Consider the following 23,456-nt stretch of genomic DNA (forward strand, 5'->3'; position numbering starts at 1 on the left):
AAAGTCAATTTGTGATTCATTAATTCACTGGGCATATTTTTCCATGAAAGGGTTGTTACTTTGGGAAAAGAAGTTCAATTTTAGGCTCAAAAGGTCAGTGGTCAAAGCCACTGATTGGAAGAAGGAAAATTGTTTCAACACAATAACGTTAGTTCTTATTTACATACTTTGTGGATGGCTTGCACTTTGAGTTAGGAAGAAGCCTATTTATTGGGGGTTAAAAGTCAAACGTCAAAGCCACTGGTACTGAAAGAAGAATATTTGTTTCTGCACAGAAGTCTCAGTTATCAACTATGTAGCATCACAGAAGTTAGCTGTTGACTCTGTAAAAGAACACTTTTGATTGGATATCAAAGGTCAAGGTCATTTGTGACTGAAACAAGACAAGTGATCTTTGCATACTGTCTTTATAGTTCTAGATCACATATCTTGACCAAAGTATATGGAGGACTTGCACTTTGGCACAGAAGAGGCTTTTTGATTGTGGGATTGACAGGTCAGTGGTGTTGTGGTGACAAGAAAAGGGAATAACATTTGTTCTACAGTAAGTTCCTAGACTAAACTTTGTGCATGGCTTGCACTTCAGATAATAAAGAATCCTATAGAGTCTGGGGTGTAATGGCCACCACCATATTAAGTCTAATAAAAAATATATAATTGTTTTCTGCAAAATACATTTAGTTTAAAACAGCATAACCTGACCAGAGGTCCAGCTTGCATTGAGACCCATTGGCCAGTAATCTCCAGAGTCATCCATGCCCATACTAATTATGCCTACAAAGAAAACTGTTCAACACTGGACAGGTATATAATAATGTGCTACTCAGTGTACTTTTCTTACAACATTTGGACTTGAACATTTTTAAACCTTAATACACTGGAGCTAAATCCACTCAGTGTAGATCTGGTTGGAGTCTCAGGCTGTTGCAGCAATTTTCAATTTATTTTGCTTTGTTACTGGTGCAGGTTGATCAAACCCATGCCCACCTGGTCATGAGTACAACACCTTAACTGCTGAGTTACAATTACTTCTGCATAACTGAGCATTTATATTGATATATAGGTGACCTGGTTAGATTTTTGAGACTATTACAGCAATTTTTCAGTTTGTTTTAATACTTTTCAGTCTCGAGATTTATTTAGTCTGCAGTATGGAGTATACTGTTTTATATATTCTGTAGTATGGGGCATACAATTTCACATGGTCTGCAGTATGGGGCATACAATTTCATATGGTCTGCAGTATGGGGCATACAGTTTTATTTATTCTGCAGTAGGTGCATGATGGTTTTCAAGGTCTACAGTGGTGGCATACATGTTTTACGTGGTCTGCATTAGGGGTGTACCATTTTATATGGACTGTAGTATGGGGCATACAGCTTTACAAGATCTGCAGTAGGGGCATACTGTTTTATATGGTTTGTATAGTATGCGACATACAGTTTTACATGGTCTGCAGTAGATGTGTACTGTTTTATATGGTCTGTAGTATGGGACATACAGTTTTCCATGGCCTGCATTAGTGATATACTATTGTACATGGTCTGCAGTAGGGGCATAATGTTTTATATGGTATGTATTATGGGACATACAGTTTTACAAGGCCTGCATTAGTGATATACTATTGTATATGGTCTGCAATAGGGGCATACTGTTTTATGTGGTCTGCAGTGGTGACATACATGTTTTTCAAATGCAAATCTAGTTTAGTTTTTACTTTATAATTTGTAATAAATATTTAGTAGGATCTTTTGTTAGCTGTTCCAGTTTGATTTTAGAACATAATGCAGACTTTACATTGTTTTGGGCATATTGAATAAATTCTTGTATTTTATCTGTTAACAGCCAACAGACGACGGAGAAGTAGCTTAGAAGATCGTTACGATTCACCAGTATCTTTGCCAAAGCGACCGCGAGTGTTCTTCACAGAGGAGCAGAAAGATATCTTGCGTACAGCATATTCCCATGATCCCTATCCAAACCAAAACACAATTGAAGGCTTGGCCAATGAACTCAATGTAGGAGTGAAAACAGTCATTAATTGGTTCCATAATCATAGAATGAGAGCCAAACAGCAACAGCACAATTCAAATGGCCCAATTAATAATCTTAACGATTCCTTTGGGTCTAGCAAATCAGACCAACTAGATGAGAATTCCAACCAAAGTGACATTTCTAGCTTGTCAGGTGACAATGGAAATTTCACTTCTGGATTTCGAAATCATGACTCTAGTCAATGGATGTTTCCACAGTTTGAACTCATGGCAACTATTGGTAACCGAAGTAACAGTGGTGAAAGTGATGAAGAAAAAGAAGAAGAGGAGGAGGAGGAGGAGGAAGCTGGAAGCCCTTCATCCACAAAAGAAAATCCACTGGAAATAACCAAAGATAAAGAGAAATCAAAGAAATCAACTAACAGTTCTGATGAAAGTTCTGACACACAGCCTTTAGAAGAAAAAGTAGCTAATGAGTCGGATAATATGACCGTAAATCAATCCCAGAGTGCACCACCAAGCAGTGGTTCAAACAAGCGGAAACGGTCCAACCCTCAGTACGTTTCAGCTGGAAGGAATTTAGACAGGACTATGCCAGACTATGATGAGGCAGTATCAAACAGTATCAAAATAACAAGCAGTCATGAGGAGGATATTGATACAGAGAAAGAAAATGAGGCTTCAGGTTTGCACGATGCACCTTTACATATTAAAGATAGGGTTTGTAAGATAAACAAACTCCAGAAAGCCATAGAAATGAATGATGAGATTTGGGATGAAGATTTTGACCGCAGTGCCAGTATTGAAAAAATACAAAAAAATATTACTGAAGATCAAAGTGAAGAATGGGAGTTTTGATCATAGGTTGATACTACTTCAAACTGAAATTGGATGGAAATACTTGCTGCTCCTTAAGATTTTGTTTACAGCCAGCATTAAAAATGGCTTAGCAGAAAACTATGATAAGTGCGCAAAAATGTGTTCATGTATATTTTGACTACATTAAAATAATGTACTAGTGCTACCCATGATATTCAGTGTAAATGATGCATATATTATCCTGTGACTTGTTCTTCTTATTATTTCTACAATTATTACAGTTGTGCTATGTGCAAAACTGCAAGTTACAAGAAACCAAAGGCTTATGGAAACTTTGCATTTTGTGACTTGAATTTCTGCTTCATGGGTTGTTCATTGTATAATGGAAGGGTAACATTTGAATTATTTTTATACACTTATTTTTACATTTTATAATCTCCTGTTGATTCTTGAATTCATCTGCCAAAGTCATTTGATGCTTGAGGAATTATGCTCTTTTTTCTTTGGTCAATATTTGGATATGATACAGTTCCTTAACTTGTTACTGTTATTGTGCAAATACCTCAACGTTCTTTGCTCAGATCTACAAAAGACTGATAAATTACATCATCATCATTTTGACCATTGTTAAGTTCTAGAAGCATTTTTTTCATGTTCTTTGGCCTTTGACACAATGATCTGATTCAATCAGATGCTCATTATCGACATCTTTCATCCTGGCCAATATTCCAAGACAGCCAGATCTGAGTCAATTAGATGCTCATCTGTTACCAGGGACAAGAAGCATTTGCTGGATAAAGTTTTTCCAGGTCAAATTTTGGTAAAGGCTTTAAACAACAGTTTTTTATTCATTATAAAGATGTGCAACATGTATTTAAGTGTTTTTCACATTCTCAAGTTTATATCATTTTGTACCATATTGTACTATATATCTATTCATCTACACATAAGAGACACAATCATTTACAGATATTTACAGTTTTAATCAGACACAAATTGTAGATGATTACAGTAAGCAGTTATCTTTATTTTCATCTAGTGCTTTATATATTTGTTTTGCATACCTGTTATTGTATGTCAATTTTACAAGAAACTACAAAGTGTTCATTTAACTAGGTTGCAGTGTCATTGTGTTTTGTATAGTTGCATTTTTTTTAAGTCTATGATTTTGTATGACATTGATTGTGCTTTTGGTCACTTTGTGTATGTATACAACATTTTGTATTAATTTTTTAGCAAAGAAAATACATAGAATTTTACCCAGTAATTGCTGCTGAAATTTCATACATTGGCTATATTCTTTAGAACTAAGGTATTAAAGCAAAGATTATTTCCTAAATATTAACAGGATATTTACACTAAAAGAAATTTTGTATAACAAAAAATATAAACTTTAAAGTTATCCAGATTTCAATAATTTCTGTATTCAGAATATTAGATCTGATGTTTTGAAGTCAGTCTTTAGGCAGGTTTTCAAACTCAAACCACCCTGAGGGCCACATGAAGGCATTTTCAATGGTCCAAGCGCCACACTGCCTTTTTTTTATCTCTCATGACACCTTGTGACGCCAATTATTTTGTGGGTCACAGGATATATCTTGGCAGGCTGCAGGCAGCCCACGGGCCTTGTGTTTGAGACCCCTGCTTTGAGTAACTTTGTCTGAGCTTAACATTTTTCACTTTTCTGCAGTATCAACATTTTGTTTCCTCAGGTTTGGATTTTGTTTCCTTCTTAACATCCTTTCAGTGCTGATTAGAAATTTGGTTCTGACATGGGTATCTTTTAGATAATATACAAGTGCACAAGTATATTCATTCCTTTTTATCGTCACCCATACTGCCCACTGCATTTTTATATAATATGAATTCACCATTATTTAATTATTTTTTTTAATACCAGATTTTATGGATTTAATGGTTGCTACAAACCACATATTTAAAGACTTGATCAGCAATGATCTTTCTTTGGAAAAAAATAGTCTCACTTTTATATCATCGATTATAAGTACATGTAGTAGTGGAAATGTCATTTTTCACATAAACATGAAAACTTTTACCTTGAAAATAAATTGATGGTGTAATACTGTAAACAACTTCAAATTCAGTTTAAAATCTTTGAATTATAAATTTGTTAATTATTTCTCTTCTTTCTAAAATTGTTCATTTTAATATTATACGTGTCATATTCATCATATTTTTTAAACTACCCATGATGAGGTAGAAAATTCACTTCAGACGCCAATCTTTGCAACAGGCCATTTTTTGTAGTGTTAAGTCATAGGGCTCCAAATTCAAATGATACTATGCTCAGTGTTGCTCCGTGTTATACAGGAACAGGATTTTAAGTCCTCAACAGTAACAAAAGTAAAAGAAATATTTAGTTAATGAATTAATAAATATATAGCCTTGTATCATACACACAAAGAACACAACTACAATGTCAAAGTGGTTTTCATATCAGACTAAATCTGTAGAAAATGCATTTGCCCTGAAGAGGTTCCTAGGATGCCTAATTTTTTTTTATACCAAAGAGCACAATCTTTGCTTGTATGGATGCTGATTACAAATTGTTTTTTAATTTGTTTTTAGTAAGTTTCTCAAAATGAGAGTTGCTTGAGTTACTGCCACTGCTTTTCAGACTGAGAAATCCAGGTTTTTACTTCAAAATATTAACTGTTAAAAAAAACCAAGAAACTCTTAACACAGAGTTGGAGCTATGATATATACATGGTTTTTAAAGTACTCATTGTATGTCACTTGTCACATTTGAATGAAGTGAACAGACTCTTGTCTAGTAGTTGTGAACTTTGAGTGCAAAATAATGCTCATAAAGTTTTGAGTAACCTTGATGATAGGTCAGCATTCTCCTTTGAATTGGGCTTTTTTTACAGACTTGACAAAAAAATTGAAATTGTGAAAGTCGATACCATATATACTAACCAGCCGTGAACTGCACAGATTTTAATCTGCCAATGCATTATGTGACAGCAGATCAGGGTCTTTGCAGTTGGACTCAACTTGTAATTGAGTATGTACAGTAGTTCTTTACTTTCATCTGCAGGTGTACAAATGTCTTGTCAGAATTTGATGATAAGCTTTCCGTACACTGAGGTACATCAGTAAGATGGATTAGAACATATTCAGATTTTATATTTAGACTTGAACAGTTTAACCAAAAACTATATAAGTTTGCTATTTAGAGAGTATAACCTGTGATAAATTGGTGGCAGAAGTTGATCAACACTTTTTATTTCCTTTCTAAGTTTCCTCTATGTTTATCATGAAAGAACTCTTAAGTTGACGACATTAAATAAGTTACAGCATTATGCCTTATTTGTTAACCAAAGAACCCAGGAATGAATAGATACTTCTTTTTTCAAGTATCTTGTACTGATTTGTATATAGAAAGGAATTTTATTGTTACATCTTCAGTATAAATTGATTTTATCTGCTGTTAAGTACTAGGTTAAGTACTTGGAAACAAATTTTTGACTTGGACTTTTTATGCAAGATGTTACAAATCAAAGCAAGGCAAATCATGTTATAGAGATTATTTTGGCCACATGTTAATTTTTTGTTTTAGTATTTGATTGAAATTCATTATGGATTTAAATTACTGATGTTGCAGTCCACATATATGGCAGAAAAATATCTAGGATTTTTTTCTAAATTGTGTTACTTCAGCCTGCAGACCAAGTATTTTCAAATGTTCCTTTTGACAATATTAATATTATATATGTATTTAGACAGGTTTGGTTGTAAAATTTCACATTAACTGGAAATCACCACTCATTCATACATTATGACAGCATTCAGTCACACCCCCACAGATCCATAAAACTGTGGCTAATTTCATTCATTTCACTTTCCGTGTTGTTTTCATGGATTTTCCCCAAAAAGCATTTTCTCTCAACAGAGGTCATTTATTTGGCTACATCAAATGTCATTTTGTCAGTATTTTGAAAATTTGTGACTTATGCAACTTTTAACTCTAAATTTATTGTTTATAAATATCATTTTATTACTTAGAAACATCAAAGATGTTTCAGCACAAATCATCTACTATTTTTGCATTTGTACATAGTTCATGCTATAGCAGATTCATTTAGTACACACAGTAACCATACATCTATTTTATCCAAGCTTCAGATTAATTTGGAAAGATTAATTCTGCCATATATATTGCATGTATCGTTTTGCTGATTAATTGTGCAATAATGTAGTCCTAGGTTGTAGGTAATTGTAGGTGTCCTTTTTTTTCTTTGTTGTTTTTCTGTTTTAACCAAAGATAGATAAACCATGTGTTCAGTTTTTATTATGGTAAAAATAATGAGGTTGATTCAAGGGAATGTGCAAAACTGAATTTCTTTTCCCAGTTACAGATTAGATTTTTTGTATTATTTTCTTTATTGATTCAAAGGGAATGTGCAAAACTTCTTTTGTTCAAGTGTTCTTCTTTTCCAACTCATTTTCCCACTTATAAATTAGATTTTTTTTTTCTGTCTTGATTGCAATGAAAGTTCCATGGAGGAAATAAGGGGTTGAAAATTCACTCGTTCTGTCTTCACTCGGCCAATTGGGTTAGTTCTGATCCAGGCCTGTACATCTGCCAGAAGTTTGTTTTCCATTCATCAACAATAATAAATGCTTACCAGAGGGAGTTCCAAATGGACTCATTTTGTTATTACTTACAGCTGGTGTTAGAGGAGTCAAAAAATGTTCCAGACCAAAAACACTTAAGCACTATCAATTTTAGTTCATTAACATCATTAGCTGTAATATTTCTATGATTGCTTTTTGGGGAAGACTTTATTTTGGGCAAGTGAACTTTTTTAATGTATGCCTAACGGGGCAAGTGAAATTTTAGTGCTTTTTCAACAACTGGATACTTTTCACAAAATTTTAGTTAGCAGCTACATTTTAAAATTGGGTTACCTCTACCACGTCATACACATGAAAAAGTTCATATTTGTCCTTGTTTAATGCACAGCCAACTGCAAAGCAACATAGATTTGTATCTACCATCACATAACATACCAACATATAAAAGTCTGCTGTTCACTTATGGTGAAAGCAAAGCAAGCAGTGTGAACCCTGATTTGCCAGCACATAAAGTGACAGTGGGATCAGGCCTCTCCGTCATAATACTTTACTCAACAATTCAAATTAATAGATGTTCAGATTTGGAAAGCTTCCTCAAAATATACAGATGCTACCCTCTGATTGGTCTGACAATTTTAGAGTGGGATTTTGGTGTCAAGTAAAATTTTATGAGTGAGTGGCCTGGATCTGTACTGTGTTGTAGATACAAAAAAAGTAAAGATAGAGTAAAGATACCTTGATAGTCTTTTTAATTTGTTGGGATAGATGGCAATGTTTGATGAAAGTAAGGCTATGGGGTTTCATGTTCAAAGAAAGATTCAATTTTTCATTCAGTTAAAAAAATTCTTAAACAGTAGGATTGCAAGATTTTCTTAGAAATTTATTTTGTCAGTTTACGTGATGTATTTTATTTTAAAGAGAAAATGTTCCAGAGCTTTTACCTTTTAGAGAACACACTGATTTCCAAGTCCCACTATGACAGCGATAAAGGCATATACTTTAAGTGAATATATGGTAGCATTACCCAATTGCCATCCATCTATCAGTACATTAGTACATTAAACTATTTAGTTTAATTTTTCATTGTTTAAGGTACTGTGGTGGAGCATCCTTGAACACTTCTCTTGTTTTCAATCTATCTTTTTATAAACATTTTTTAAAGATTAAAATCTTTCTTAATGCATAACCCCTCAGTTTAGGTTCACTGTTCAGAGTGCAATATTTAGAATTTTTTTTACATCACATTTTTACCTTTAAAAGGCACTATTGAAGACGAATAGCAGTTTTAAAAAATTTAGACTTCTCAGGTTTGCAAATTTTCATTTCAGTTACTTCATTGGATGGTTAATCAAAATTATATTTTTTTGTTGTTCATATTTTATAAGGGAACTAATGTTTGGCTTAATTATTGCAAAAGGAAGTACAATACCCAGATTTGTTGTTTTCCAGTACAGCAATGTGCATTCCTAAGTTAAATTACTTTAAAAAGGTTTCCTGCAACAAAACTAACATAAGTTTCTTTTTAAAATTAAATTTTCTTTAAGATGTCTTCAAGATAATTAATTTATGTGTTTTTTAAGCATCTTCTGATTAACTATATTAGTTAGCAGTGTGCTAAAATAGTGAAGTATGAATGCAAACAATTTTCCCCAGATAATATGGGAGATTGATGTCTTCTCGGAAGTCTGAAATTTTTTAAAAATATAATTTAGCTAGATAAAATCTAATTTAAGCATTACTACTCAACTGGTATCCTTACTGCAAACAACACAGAATTTGTACTGCCTGAACTCCCAGTACAATATGGAAGGACAAATATGGGTCTCTGCTCATTGTAGTTATCATTATTATGTCATTATGAACAAGAAGACAAAATTTTCTGACATTTTTTGTGAATATTAAAGAATATCTGTTTCTAGTAAATGAAATATATTTCTTGACCAGAATTTGTTTATTTTCCATGCTTATTCAGACCTTCAAGATCTACATGAAAAAATGATTATTTGTAACATGTACAGGATATGATTCCTTGTGTGCAGTTTTAACTAATATTTTTCAGTATGCAATGCACACCTTTTGGAAAAAGTGAATGTAGGATGCTCAGTACGAGCCAACATGGAGCCATGCAGTCTCTCTTTATTGTTTTGATTTTAGACCATGAAAACAATGTTTTCCTAACAAGCCTAGCTTTTCTTAGTCATCACTTTGCTAGCAGATTCAATAACCAGTGTTATTCAGCTTTGTTGTGATTATTACAAAAATGTAGCCGATATACTTAATTATCAGAGAAAAACACTGGTATCAGATTATTTGCAAACAACTACAGATGTAATGACTCCAAGGCACAAAAACAATATACATGTACACGTATAAAGTTGCATTCTGATCTTATCGTTTTCTCAGAGTAACATATCCTTAAGTCTGCAAGGATGTTATGAAAAGGTTTATAATAAGCCTTTTACATTTTCTGGAGAGTTTTAAAGGGTAGATGCCTTGGAAAATCATTTTTAAGGGAGATAATGGAAGCATTCATGATAAATGTGAACCAAATTGGGATTCTTTTTATAAAGTAAATTCCAAGTTATCACTGCATTGCAAGGTGAATAGTCATCAGAGAAGTTACCATTTTCAAACTTTTTCTCATTAGTAATGTTTAATTTCTAATTTTATGACCACAGTAACAAAAGATAATACTATAAAATTTTATCCTATTTTTCGGTGTATAACTTACTCACCTGTGTACAAATGTAGACCCATATCTTCCATCATGTAATGTGTCAGTGGAGCAAGATCTGTTTAGTCAGTTTTAGTCATAAGTTGAATGAATAGCATAGATTATGCGAAACCATTTTTAATTGATCATGGCAATGTTTATTCACCATTTTGGGGAAAAGAGAGAGATCCTTACATAAATCTGTTTAAGAGCTAAATTGCTAACTCTAGTCAGTTTTCCAAACTGGGATTTAAGTTGATCATTTTTATTTGTTATCTGTATTTGGGATTTTAATTTTTTTAAAGTATTTCCCATTAGAAAGGAACTAAAGTGGACATTGATTTATGAAACATTAAAAATCTTCAACTTTGCACTTATAATACATGGTTAAGAAGGTTATATTTGTTCTTTTCAAATAAAAAGACTGCATACCATATGTACTCACATATGAGTCCAACTGCAAACAGCATTGACTCTTCATTTGACATTAAACAATGTACCAGCAGATCAAGGTCTATATTGTTTGTTCCACTGACATCTTTGCTAGCCAAAGTTCCGATATGTTAACCCTATCTACATCTTGGTGAATCGATCAGATATTTGAGTGCTTTGTCATAGCAACATCTGTTAGATATCATTATTTGTCTCTTTTAGTGTTGACTGCTCCAGTGGCCTAGTGGTTAGTGGTCAGAGCATCTGCCTAGGATGCATGAGGTCATGGGTTCAATCCCTGACAGAGTCATACTAAAGATTTACAAAAATGGTACTAACAGCTGCCTCGCTTGGCACTCAGCATTAAGAGGTTAGTGTTAGGACTGGTCAGCCTGGTGTCAGGATAATGTGACTGGGTGGGACATCATGCTGCAGACATGTAGCATGATGCCCTAGTGCTAGACATCGCTATAAACTGCCACACTGAAGACATTCATAGTGATATGACTGAAATTTTTTAAAGCTACATTAAAAAATCAAAATCACACACACACACACACACATACACACTCTTATAGTATTAATGCCAACTTACCAGTAGGGTGTAACGGTGGTGCAATGTTACTTTCTACATTGGCCAAAAATGGAAGATACAATTAACTTTAAAGGTATAGTTTGTAAGTTTAACATTGAAAGTATGACTATGTACCAGAGAGAAACCATTACAGGTGTATTTGAGGGAAAGGATATATTTGTACCAACATGGACAAGTGGAGGAGACTTGCTCATGTATCATTCCATTTCAGTTGTGTGCTCCCCTTGTATCAATAATGTAGGAACAGTGGTCAGATTTGAGCAACTTGACTTTGTTTGGATGTGGCTGGTTATGGCTTGCTACCACATCCAGTGAAATTCACAGACCCAAAGCAATGAATTATCTTTTCAATCTGCCAATGTGTAGATAGGGTTAACACTTCAGAACTTTGGCTAGCAAAGATGTTATACTGATTGCTCTTAGCAAACTACATGAACCCAGATCTGCAGGCACAATATGAGTATACATGGTATCTAAGGGTAAAGCAATTGTTGGGTTGCTGGGCTAAATGCTGTTACAAATCTTTAAATGTTCTCCTTGTTAGAACAGTACCAAAACATATGATGTAAAGAGTTTTGAGAGTTTGGACCAAATAAACAAAGTAGACCCTGATTTATTTACTGGGCATTATGCAGCATCATATTTCGGTCTCTGTTGCCTGTATTTGGATACTCATCAACATGTCAGAGTTTTTCTTACATACTTTTTCAAAGGGTTGATGTCCATCTGGGATCATATTTCATCTCTAGTTACTGAATAATTGCCCCTTAAGCTGTGGACAACATCTGTCGATGAACTAACTCATAACCAAGGGTCAGATGGACCACTAACCAATTACATTGACAGGTGTGAATCAATAAGACCAAACAAAAACTTGCCCTAACCATGTACATGTACCATTTGCTCACTTATAAGTCTAGTCCAACTGCAAACTGCACAGACCCAGATCTGTCATTGCATAATGTGCAGGCAGATCATGGTCTGTGATATTTATGAGTAGTCTGTAGAAAGAATAACATACACTTTGATTTGCCAGCACATTATGTGATGGTGGATCTGGGTCTGTGTTTGCAGTTGATTTAACTTGTAAGCAAGTGTATACTGTGGGGCAAGTAAGAGAATTAGCTATATAACATTATACAGAGTCCGTTCTTAAATAGCTGGATATTTTTCATCCATTTTGCATGAAATTTTTATAGTATACTTATAAATCTTGTTTTAGTCGCTGGGAAGTTTTCAAAAGAAAAAATGACATTTGTAAAGAATTGGTTATGCAAATGAGTAGATGGAGCATTCCCCATTTTTCGAATGGGTTAATTATGTTGGTGTTTTAGAACTAATCAGTTTTTTTGTTTGTTTTTGTTTTATGTTCTTGATTGTCACATTACACTTTCTGTTTATTGTGCTGTACACTGTTCATGTATTTATATTCTAGACAAAACAGCCCAAGCTGATTATGTAGCAAAAACACTTGGCATATTATATGAAACCCTGCTTCATTATTCTCACTAATTCACTTTCTCCCTCATTTGAACAACATTAACATTGAAAATGGATGTCTGATTTTGTTTTCAACCTATTTATGTTTTAGTACTAGGAAAAAGTTTTAATTCTGTGTTGGGGGGTTGTTTTTTCTTGAAAACTTAACATTTAGTATTGGTAATAAAAAAAATTAAATCTTGTCAAATTTGGTTTAATTCAGATTTGGATCTTTGTACATTATTGATGGTATTAAGAGATACATTTTGACAGTTTATGTAGTTGATTGTTGTTTAAGTTTTAATTTATCATTTTAACTCATGCAAATCTGTTTTTGTTACATAGTGAGCAAATGGTTGACAATTTTTGCATTTACCAAAGACTGTTTTGAAGGCTTCAAGCATGTGTTGTAGACATTTGGTGCTTTGAGTTGATGTACCTTTATTATTTTAGGTCATATTAATCAGTTGTATAGACATGTAAACCAATACATTTGCTTTTATGTAGTAGTATAATGTTTAAAGATTTGAATGACAGAAAAATTTTATTGTATAGAGTATTTCATATATGCTTTAACATTTCTTTGTATTTTCTCCTAACCTCAGGCGTTATGATTTTTTTCTTCATATAAGCCAATCTTAACACAGAAATCTTTGAAGTTGTATTTGCACCTGCCAGTGATAATAATTTGCCTGGATTTTTCCCTGGAGGTCGTATAATCTGTCGTAAGTTTTACAGGTTTAATTTCTCTTGTATATGGACTTGACTGTTTGCTGCATCAGCCCGTTGAAAGTATATTTCATTAATGGAACTCAGATAATACTAGCGTTGAGCGAACAAATGCACATGGTGTATACATTAGTTGAGCATATTAAATGGCAAAGAAAAAAGAAATAAAAAGAAAACATTTATGGCAGGTTCCATAGAAAGCCACAGTGGCCAAAATGGTTAGCTTGCAGGACTCTCAGCACAAAAAAGGATGTGGGTTTGAATCCTACCGTTGGGTCAGCTACTGTAGTCTCTCTTCGGACAAGGCACTGTACTCAAATTGCCTCAGTACTGAATAATCTGCTGTGCTGATAAATAAAATCAAACCAAAAAGATTCTGCAGCCAATGGAATTGTTTGTTATCTCCTTCAACCAAAGATTCTTGAGTATAGCGTGTATCTTACTATGAAACCAAAAGACTAAGATCTGCTGTTGCAGTATGCAGACCTCTGAGACATCTATGTTATATGTAATTTCCCTTTAAAATCCCTATACCTTTTAAGCCCTTTATTTAAATTCTGTATAAATTTTCAAAAATCTAATATCCCAATCTTTTTGTGGAAGAAACAGTTGCTAAGTATAAAATTATACAAAGGATATGGATTTATTCAAAATTATAGACATACTTAATAAAATAATTAAAAGAAGTCCCATAGTACTCCCTTGTAAATCCAGCTGCAAACAACATAGACTCTGATCCACTGACACATATCGTACTAGCAGATCAGGTCTTTGTTTTTCTACTGATTACTAAATAAAAACTACATAGACACAGTTTGGACTTGTGAGTACATACAGTAGCAGTATAGAATTATATCATGAAGACTGGCTACTTTTTGAGTTGTAGTACTGAAAAAATTATTCAATTAATAATAAACACATTATTTCAAAACTTTTTATGACTTCTCTGTAAAATCCATATTTTTGAGATATGCACCTTATTGAATCCCAATAATTTTAAAAAGTTCAGCTGGGAGGCATGATTATGCAGTGGTAGATCTTGGTCTTCAGAGTTATACACATTGAAGGGAATAAAAACTTTTCTGTCTAAATTATGTGACTGATTTTCATTTGTAACCTATTTGGATAATAATAAATACATATAAGATGTACTAATCAGCTGATTACACTCAGTTTCTCATGGACATGTAGTACTTATGTTCACTTCTACATTTTCAGGTTATAGTTTGAAAAGTTTTGGGGTGGTTTTTTTAAAAATCTTATGTACAATAAGCCACTGTTCTTTAGGTAGTTTGAACTTCTTTCCAATGAAAATAAGTGACTTGCTATATTTTGTTGTGTGAGAAAACATAATGTAAGTACATGTCAACAAAACATTAAAGTAACTAAACCTGTGTCTTTGAAATTCTATATTAGCACTGTTCCATTTAAACACATGGTACACAGGGAAGGCAGTTTCTAAAAAATATACCACAGGGTAATACGATCACTTGAAGAATTCAGAAGAAAATAATACACAGTACTAAATTTCATTCATGGGTGACTTCTCAGTTGAGAGTGTCTTCCCAGAATCTCGAGTATATTTTATTTTAACAGCCCTTAGATATCCTTATAGTCAGAACAGTGAACAAAACTTTTGTTTTTAAATGTTAAAAATTTTTGGTATTAAAAGTTTATTTCAGCAGCATTTATCACTCAGAGAGTGTGCTTCCTTCTCATTGTATTATAACTGAATTGGTTTTAAATTGGAAATCAAGGAATTTATAATTTAGCAGTTAATATTTGATGGCCTGTTGATTTTTGCATTTCCATTGTCATTCATTTTCAAAGCCTTTTGTTCTTCAAACATTTTGTCAATTGCTGTACCCAGTTTGAGTTCTCTCCTATTGTTATAGAAGTAGTGGCATGCGATTAATGTTAAGAACTCTGTCTAGTCTTGATGTATGTTTAAGTGCATTTAATATTTTGACATCTACAAATCAAGATTTAATTCTTCATTGTACAACTTTACAGGTGCTTCAAACTTACAAATAAATTTATTACCATAATTATACAATTGGTGTTATTGTTTTGTTTTAACATATCTGAGGTCACCTTTTAAGAAGCCTAGCTAAGTTGGCTAAAACCAACCCCAGTTTGGAGACCCAAGTTCAAATCTCAGTAGCAGCAGTGCTTACTCCATTCCATTTTATTTTTATTCCCATGCTTTAGTTGGAGATATTGTGATAACATCCATCTGTCCATCTTCCATTACAGCATCCCCTAATCTGCTAGGTGAACTCGTGGTATCCTTTGGGTAACTATCTGCATGGGTGGTCCTATCTTTGGCTTCCATGCCCGGGATCCCTGTGAGGTGGTCAGAAGTCAGATGCAAAGTGTGTGTATGTTATCACAGTGGGAAGCTGAATGTCACAGATTTTGCAGTATGACCTCAGGTGATGGGAGTGGGGGCAGTTGGAATATGCAGTAAAAAGTGGATTTGCAATGACAAGCCATTGCAGTTGCTGTTTTTTTTTTAGTTGGTAATATGTACAATCACAAGACAAGACAAATAATATGTTTGCTTTGAAAACAAAAAAGGACATACTTTGATTCCATTTATTTTCATAGGAATAATTTTTATGGTTTGTATGTGCCTGCAGTGATATTCATTTGTCTGTCCATCTGTCAAAAGTTTTGTTTCTGCACAGTAACTAAATTCATGAACCATCAACAGTTATCAAACTTTAAGGATTTCTGCACTTAGGGTAAGGAAGAACCCTAATGAACCTGGCGTAAAATAGTCAAAGGTCAATGTCACTGGAAGAAAAATGACTTCTGCACAATAACTTGAGTTCTCTACTGTCTACAGTTACCAAATTTTTTTGGATGTCTTGCACTTGGGGTAAGGAAGAACACAATCAATTTTGGGGTTAAAAGATCAATGGTCAAGGTCACTGATTAAAAGAAGAAAAATGGTTTCTTCAGAGTAACCTGAGTTTCTACTATTTACAGTTATGAAACTGTGGATTGCTTACATTTAGGATAAGGAAGAACGAGATCGATTTTGGTGTCTAAAGGTCAGTCATAAAGCTCACTGTGTTTGAAGAAGAAACATATTTTCCAAACAGCAACTTTATTTTACAATTCATACTTGGACTTAGTCTTGTGGATCACTTGCAATTGGGATAAGGAAGAAAACTTGATTTTTGGGGTCCAAAGGTTAAGGTCACTCTGACAAAGAAGAATCTGTGCAATAACATTAGTATCATAACAGACCTATACCAAACTTTGTGGATGGCTTGCAAGGAGAAGTCTCTTGATGTGGGGATGAAAATGTCACTGACTGAAAGGAAATGGCTGTTGCATACTTATTTTAGTTCCAGACCAAATACCTTAACCAAATTTTATGAAAGGTTTGTACTTCGGTATGAAAGATGTCTTTTGATTTTAGAGTCGAAAGGCTAAAGGTGAGGGCCATTGTGGTCCAAAGAAAATGGGTTTTGCAGATTAGTTCTTGCTCTAGTGTGAGTTCTTGACCAAACTTTGGTTTTACATCAAATACTTGGACCAAACTTTTTGTATTGCTTGTGCTTAGGATAAAAAAGAAACCTATCGATTCAGGGGTAAAAAGGTCAGAGGTCACATTCCTGGTAAGTCTAATAAGAAAATAGTGGTTTCTATTGCTCATGTTGGGTACAAGATCATATACCTTGACCCATTTGGTCAATGATTCCACATCTCCAGAGACATAATACCCCTCTAGTGCCTACATAAAGGACTATTAAACATGGGGTGGGTGTATAATGGTCCATTCACATTACAGTAATACCTCGGGCATTCACGTTTCTGGATTCGCAAATTCACGGATTTGCGAAATTTTCATTGGTACCCTCTACGTACATGTTTTCTCTATTTTATTGAATTGTACCTTCGTTATATGACTTCTGTGACATATGAAGTTTACCTAGTTTACCTTCCTGACAATGACAAAGAAAACGTCAGTCATTAAGTTTACAGTCCCATTCGTTACTTGATTTTACCTTACTATGAGTGCAAAAGAAAATGGCAGCCAATGAATTAGTATAGGGGTAATATTAGTATACATGTACCGTACTGTAAATGCGCTAGTGTGGCAAATACCCATTAGGCGATACTGTACTCTATTTTTATGTCAACCATTTTTTTCTCTTTTTAATGGTAATATATTAAGCTAACTTTTGAATGAAATTAAAGTGCTTTGGGAGCATGATTTGGGTCATATTTAGGGTTTAAACCCTAGAAATAAGCATTTATTAGCATTTTTAGTGACTCGTATCAAACATTCACGATTCCTCCTGATCCGCGACTGGTTCTGGAACCTAACCTCGTGAATGTTCAAGGTATTACTACTGTACTCGTGTTTTAAACAAAATGACTATTGTAAATTTGTGGAAGGATCATAGTTAACAGGGTCTTTAAATTTGTGTTTTATAGCCTATGTGAACTGCATGGATAATAGTAAATTCACAGTAGTAAGAGTATGGCTGTCAGATGAATGTATATATAGGGTTAGTGCCACATCAGCAAATTCCTGGCTAAATTAAAGGTACATGAAGCAAAAATGGTATAATTTTTATTTATTGAATAACCAGTCTTTAGTTAGATGAACCATTCTGAATTAAACATTGCTTCCTCTACTCTCCACACATTTATATCTCTTAATTGAGCTTAGATAAATGGTATTTTAATTGTCGATGGCATCCAAACAATTTAAAATTTATATATGGAGACCTGTTTATCAGAGAGAAATACACTGAGTCATACTGGATATTTTAAACAAATTAGAATTTTTTAACTGTGACACCATCTTCACGTTATTGATAGACTTAAGTAATGATGTTTCCATTAGTAATCTGAGAAGTCAGCATTTGATAAATTTCTCAATAGTTCTACAACTCTCAGACCCAATCAGTTATGTCAGACTTAATTCCAAGGATGACAGCTGATGGTACAAGTTCTAATTAATACCGTGATACATGACTGATGGCCAGCAAACAAAGTGTATCAGTGATATCTTGAAAAAAATAACACGGCACCGTCTGTGTTTAATAATATTGTTGACATTTTCCTATCAGTTTCAAACTTTCAGCATAAAAAACGTAGAATGTATATTCAGTGTCAGGTGAGCAAGTTTCAAGGGAGTTGAAAGATTTTCATTGTCTTGGCTACATCCCTTTACAATATGGGGTTGAAATATCAAAACCATACTACATTGGATATATAGAACTTCTTATATTGTCTTATATTTATACCCCAATCTATGTGTTCTTGGGGGCCCCAGATTGCCAAGCGGTCTAAAGTGCTTGCCTTTCCCAATTGCTGCCATCTACATTGGTTCCAAACTAAGGCTTGGCCAATGTAGGCATGTGAGGAGCTTTCCAGTATCTTCCCATGAATTGATAGTTCTTACCAGGGCTTTCCTGGGTTTTCTTCCATCATTTATACTGGGTCCCATATGTAGCCTATCATGCACTGAAAAAATAGCATTAAACCCAAAATAACTGCATGTTCTCCAAGGCAACCTAAAAGTTTCATTTCTTTGCAGTTGGTTGATTGGTTGGTTTTATAACGACACTTTCAGCACTTTATTGGTTATATCATGCTAAGGAAATAGGAGCTAACTGCCTTTCCTAAGGACACATTAAGTTAGCCAACCACCAGGCTGGACTGTGCTGCTATCAAATAAACATTCCACAGCACTACCATTTTGATAGGTCATTTTGGAAAACAATGCATTGCTGTCAATAAGATGTTCATTCAAATGTGTCAGAAAAGTTAAAAGTATAATGTTTGTATTTTTTTATGTAAAAGTCTGCTTATCTTCACTGAAATTTACCCTTCTAAACATGGTTGGTCTTTCCCATAATGACCTCCGATATATTATAAAGGGACATAACTCTTATATCTCCTTATGGAAAGGGTAGATTGGCTTCTGACTGTAAACAGAATCTAAATCATGCATGGGTAATGGATTGTGTGCTTGAGAGTGGCCACTTTCAGACCATATTTTTGTATGGATTTGTAAACCTAAACAATAGGCAAAACAAGTGACCCCATTGTTATTCACAGAATAGCAGGTGCTGTAGAATTTTTTGTTTTGTGTTTGTTTCTTTGGTGTTTACTGCCATAGGAACACTTTACAGGTCATTTTGTGCTGAAGCAGTCCAAGTTAAGTGCCTTACCCAGGTACACACCAAAGTGGTTGACATGGCCTGGCATGGGCAATAGAGGGAGACATAATCCGTACCTAAACCAGGTTCTGATTTTTAACCTCCCATGCCATTATGAGAGACTGCCATCATGATAGAAATTGGTAAGGCATACTAGGATTTGTGCTTTGCTTACACAATGCTCTTGCTGGCAGTATATATTCGGACCAGGCATAATATAATACCACTCTTACCAGGGCTGTATTTATGGAACTGGCATACTATAATACTATTATTACCAGTGCTATAATACCAACTTTACCCTGGCTGTATTTATGGACCTGGCATGCTATAATACCAATTTTACCCTGGCTGTATTTATGGACCTGGCATGCTATAATACCAGTTTTACCCTGGCTGTATTTATGGACCTGGCATGCTATAATACCAGTTTTACCCTGGCTGTATTTATGGACCTGGCATACTATAATATCATCACTTACCACAGTTCTAAAGCTGTGTGATCTTATTGCTTAGTATATTAATCATTTAAAGTTAACTGCTTTCTTCCAGGTTTAGGACTCAACAGGGCTTGTCTTTAAATATGTCAGGTCAATATGTGTAGTCATGGGTATAGGCAACTGGTCAACACCAAACTGGTATGGTGTTACTTGTACAGCATTCCCTCATGATAAGACCCTTCATTATAACACTTCCTGCTTTAACGTAAGTATGGTTGTGAATCCCATTAAGTTGTAGTAAATGATACATATCATGTACAAGATGGCCTCACTGTTAAGTAATATACCTGATAGCTCCCAAGCACTATATTATAATGAGGAAGGTCTGTATTTAAAATGTATAATTTTCAAATTGGATGGCAGAGATTTTTAGTTTTTTTCAAAGACCGAGTTGATTCCCAACATGTCCACAAGGTATTCATTATTGTGTCATTGCTTAATGTAGACTCAATCACATGTTGAAGAAAAAGACAAAACAAAACAAATGACTATGTAAATTGACGTGGAAATTGCAGCTTAAATGGACTGAATTTTCATTTCCAATTTAGAACGGTACAAACAGCTTCAGGTGGAATATCAGGAAGTAGTCAGCACAGTACAGGAACAGAAACAGCTGATTCATCAACTTGAGGAAGATCTGCGCAGCATGAATGCTTTGTCCTCCATGTTCCGGGGAGATGCTGAGGGCACTGAAACTATATCCTCCACACCTAGTGCTGAGCTCATGGCTGAAGTCATCAAAGATGCTAAACTCGAAGGTGAGACTGATCACATTTTTTAAATAGTTCAGATAATGATTACATTTGTTTGTTTATTTGTTTGATGCTAATGGCATGCCAGCACATCAAAAACTATGATGCCATGACAATGAGAGTAAAGTGCCTTACCCTGAGACACACCACAGTAGCTGACACATCTTGATTTGGGCAGGATTCGAACCCACGATCTTTGGGTTGTGAGTCCAACATGGAACACATGTTGAAAGAAAAGTTAAACATCATACCCAAAAACTTTAATCATGCCTAGAAGATACGGTCTGTTGCCCTTTTGTGATGACTGTTCTCGCTAAGCTGAAACAGATTCGTCATTAAAAAAATACATGACATAAAGATAATAAATGGCATGTAATTGTTTACTTGTTTGATGTGCACTTCTTGTATGTGTAATATAAAAAAGTGAGAGCTTTGTATTCAAAACAGAACTTGTTCTTTGCTGATGATTATGAAAATATATTCCCAAGTTCACCATACAAATGTAAATACATTTTTTAGTTGTTAAAAGCTAGGAGCCACTGGCACCATGGTTAGCATGCCAGACATGCAATTGAAGGGTCTAGGTTTGAATCCTACCATCAGATCATCCTGGTTCATGTGCTGTGGTGTTTCCAGTGGCAGACACATTACTCCAATTCCCTGGGCACTAAATAACCTACATGTATTTGTTTTACTGCCCCATAAAACAGCAAACAAAACCACACACCAACCAAATTCATTTAAAAACATTTTATATCACAAGCAAAATGGCTGGCTAAAGATCTCTTACTAAACAATCTTTGCTGTAATAAAGAATTTAATTTCACAAAACCATAGTGTACTACATGCTTTAAAAATAAAACTATCTAGAACCATGTCCAATCACCGTAACTTGACAGATGTGTATTCACTAGTAAAAAAAAATTGTTTGCTCACAGTTTATTCTTTCCTTAGATTATACGATATAGTGGTGTTGAAAATAAGGGTGACTTACTTTATAATCTTAAATCTGCTGAATGAAAAAAAAATGGAATTTAATACATGGTGTTTGATTTATGACTGTTTAATATAGAAAATATATTGATTTTTTTTTTACCGATACATGTACAGATTAAAATTTATTTCATTTGAATGATTGAATTTAAAAGAAAATATTTTATAGCACAAACCAGGTTGACCATAGTTCACTTATTGCAAGGCATTGATGCATCAACTCTTATATTAACAATATGTGATGATGACAGTATATAACTGTGTAGAGTGCCTCAGGCAGCACCCATTGTAGAAAAAGTTTCTTTTTTCTGAGGTTTGGCATATATTTTAAAATTTCATACAAATTGTTTTGTTAAAATGGGACATGTTGGTAATGTATATTGATGAGATTCTTGTTAAAGCATTGTTGAAGGACAATAAAAACAGATTTCTTGACATGGCCAGCCCATATATCTTATACATATCATATGTATTGGTTTACATTTTGATCATGTGTATTGGTATACAGTTTAATGATATGTAGTTTTAGTCCTGAGAGTCTAGAATTGCTAAATAAATGACATTTCAATTTTCAAACATGTTTCTTCACTAGGCTCTTTCTCAATCTATGATACACCATCATCCAAGTCCGCAGCGAATTCCCTTCTACCAATAGTGCAAAGTCAGCGTGAGAGATATAGGATCCGTGCATTGGAACTGGAAGCTGTAAGTAATGGGCGTTCTGCTTAACAGCATAGCCAAGGATAATATGGGGTTTACTTTGTCATTTACAGCAGTAGCAGATGCTTATGTCAAAATTGGAGCATTTTTTAAAATTTTCCTTTCTACCACATTTGCTTGTGTATATAATGCAACTGTTTACAAATAGTACAGACCTAGATCTACAGCTGTACCTATCAGGGTTGTATAACGGACACTTTTTCTAGGAACTAGCTGACTCAAAATCCTGTAGTGCAAACTCTCCATATTGATTGGGATTACAGTAATGTTGGCTCCCACAAGAATAAATAATATAAAATAATAATAATTTAAAATAATAAATAATTTAAAAAACCTTAATGTGGGAGACCTGATTACGGTATGATTACTTTGTGTAAGTTAAAAGAATACCTTGATTATATATAAAAAAATTAAAAATTTATGAATAAACAAACAGTTTTATTAATATTTTTATTATGTAAAATGCACATTAAAAAACTAATATATATATATATATATATATATATATATATATATATATATATATATATATATATATATTATTGACAAATGTTCCATATTTCACCAGAACTCAATTTATGTAATAAATTAATTTTGGTGTGCATAATACTTATAATCAAGTATTTTATAAATAATTAATCATAATATATTGAGAATTAATGTTAAAATGCCCTTTCATTTTTATTAGTAAACTTATTTTTATGATATTAGTTTATACTTTCACTAGTTAAGTTATTCTGTACATTAGAATATTATAAAAATATTCTTAACTAATTGTAAATGGGGACATGATTCCCCAAAGAAATTTTATTAATGAATGTCGTACATTGTTTTGGAATTTAGACCTTTTGGATATAACGTATTAAGATGGTGAATCCAATAGGTTTTCTTTAGCAGATGTTCCATCTTAGAATCAGCTATAACATTAGGTTGAAAG

The 23,456-nt window shown here is 33.7% G+C and overlaps 1 protein-coding gene across 1 annotated transcript in view; it reads left to right on the forward strand.

Moving 5' to 3' along the window:
- The window catches only part of LOC149777021 (homeobox protein cut-like 1), a 195,892-nt gene extending 180,473 nt beyond the window's left edge, over positions 1-15,419 (forward strand). Inside the window, exon 17 of the mRNA XM_089941788.1 lies at positions 1,846-15,419. Coding sequence (XP_089797914.1) covers positions 1,846-2,852 — 1,007 coding nt within the window. The 3' untranslated portion in view covers positions 2,853-15,419. The remainder of the gene's footprint in view (positions 1-1,845) is intronic.
- Positions 15,420-23,456: the final 8,037 nt, after the last annotated feature.

The sequence above is a fragment of the Sinohyriopsis cumingii genome, chromosome 18, assembly GCF_028554795.1.
Source record: "Sinohyriopsis cumingii isolate HCF-2022 chromosome 18, ASM2855479v2, whole genome shotgun sequence".
Classification (NCBI taxonomy): Eukaryota; Metazoa; Mollusca; class Bivalvia; order Unionida; family Unionidae; genus Sinohyriopsis; species Sinohyriopsis cumingii.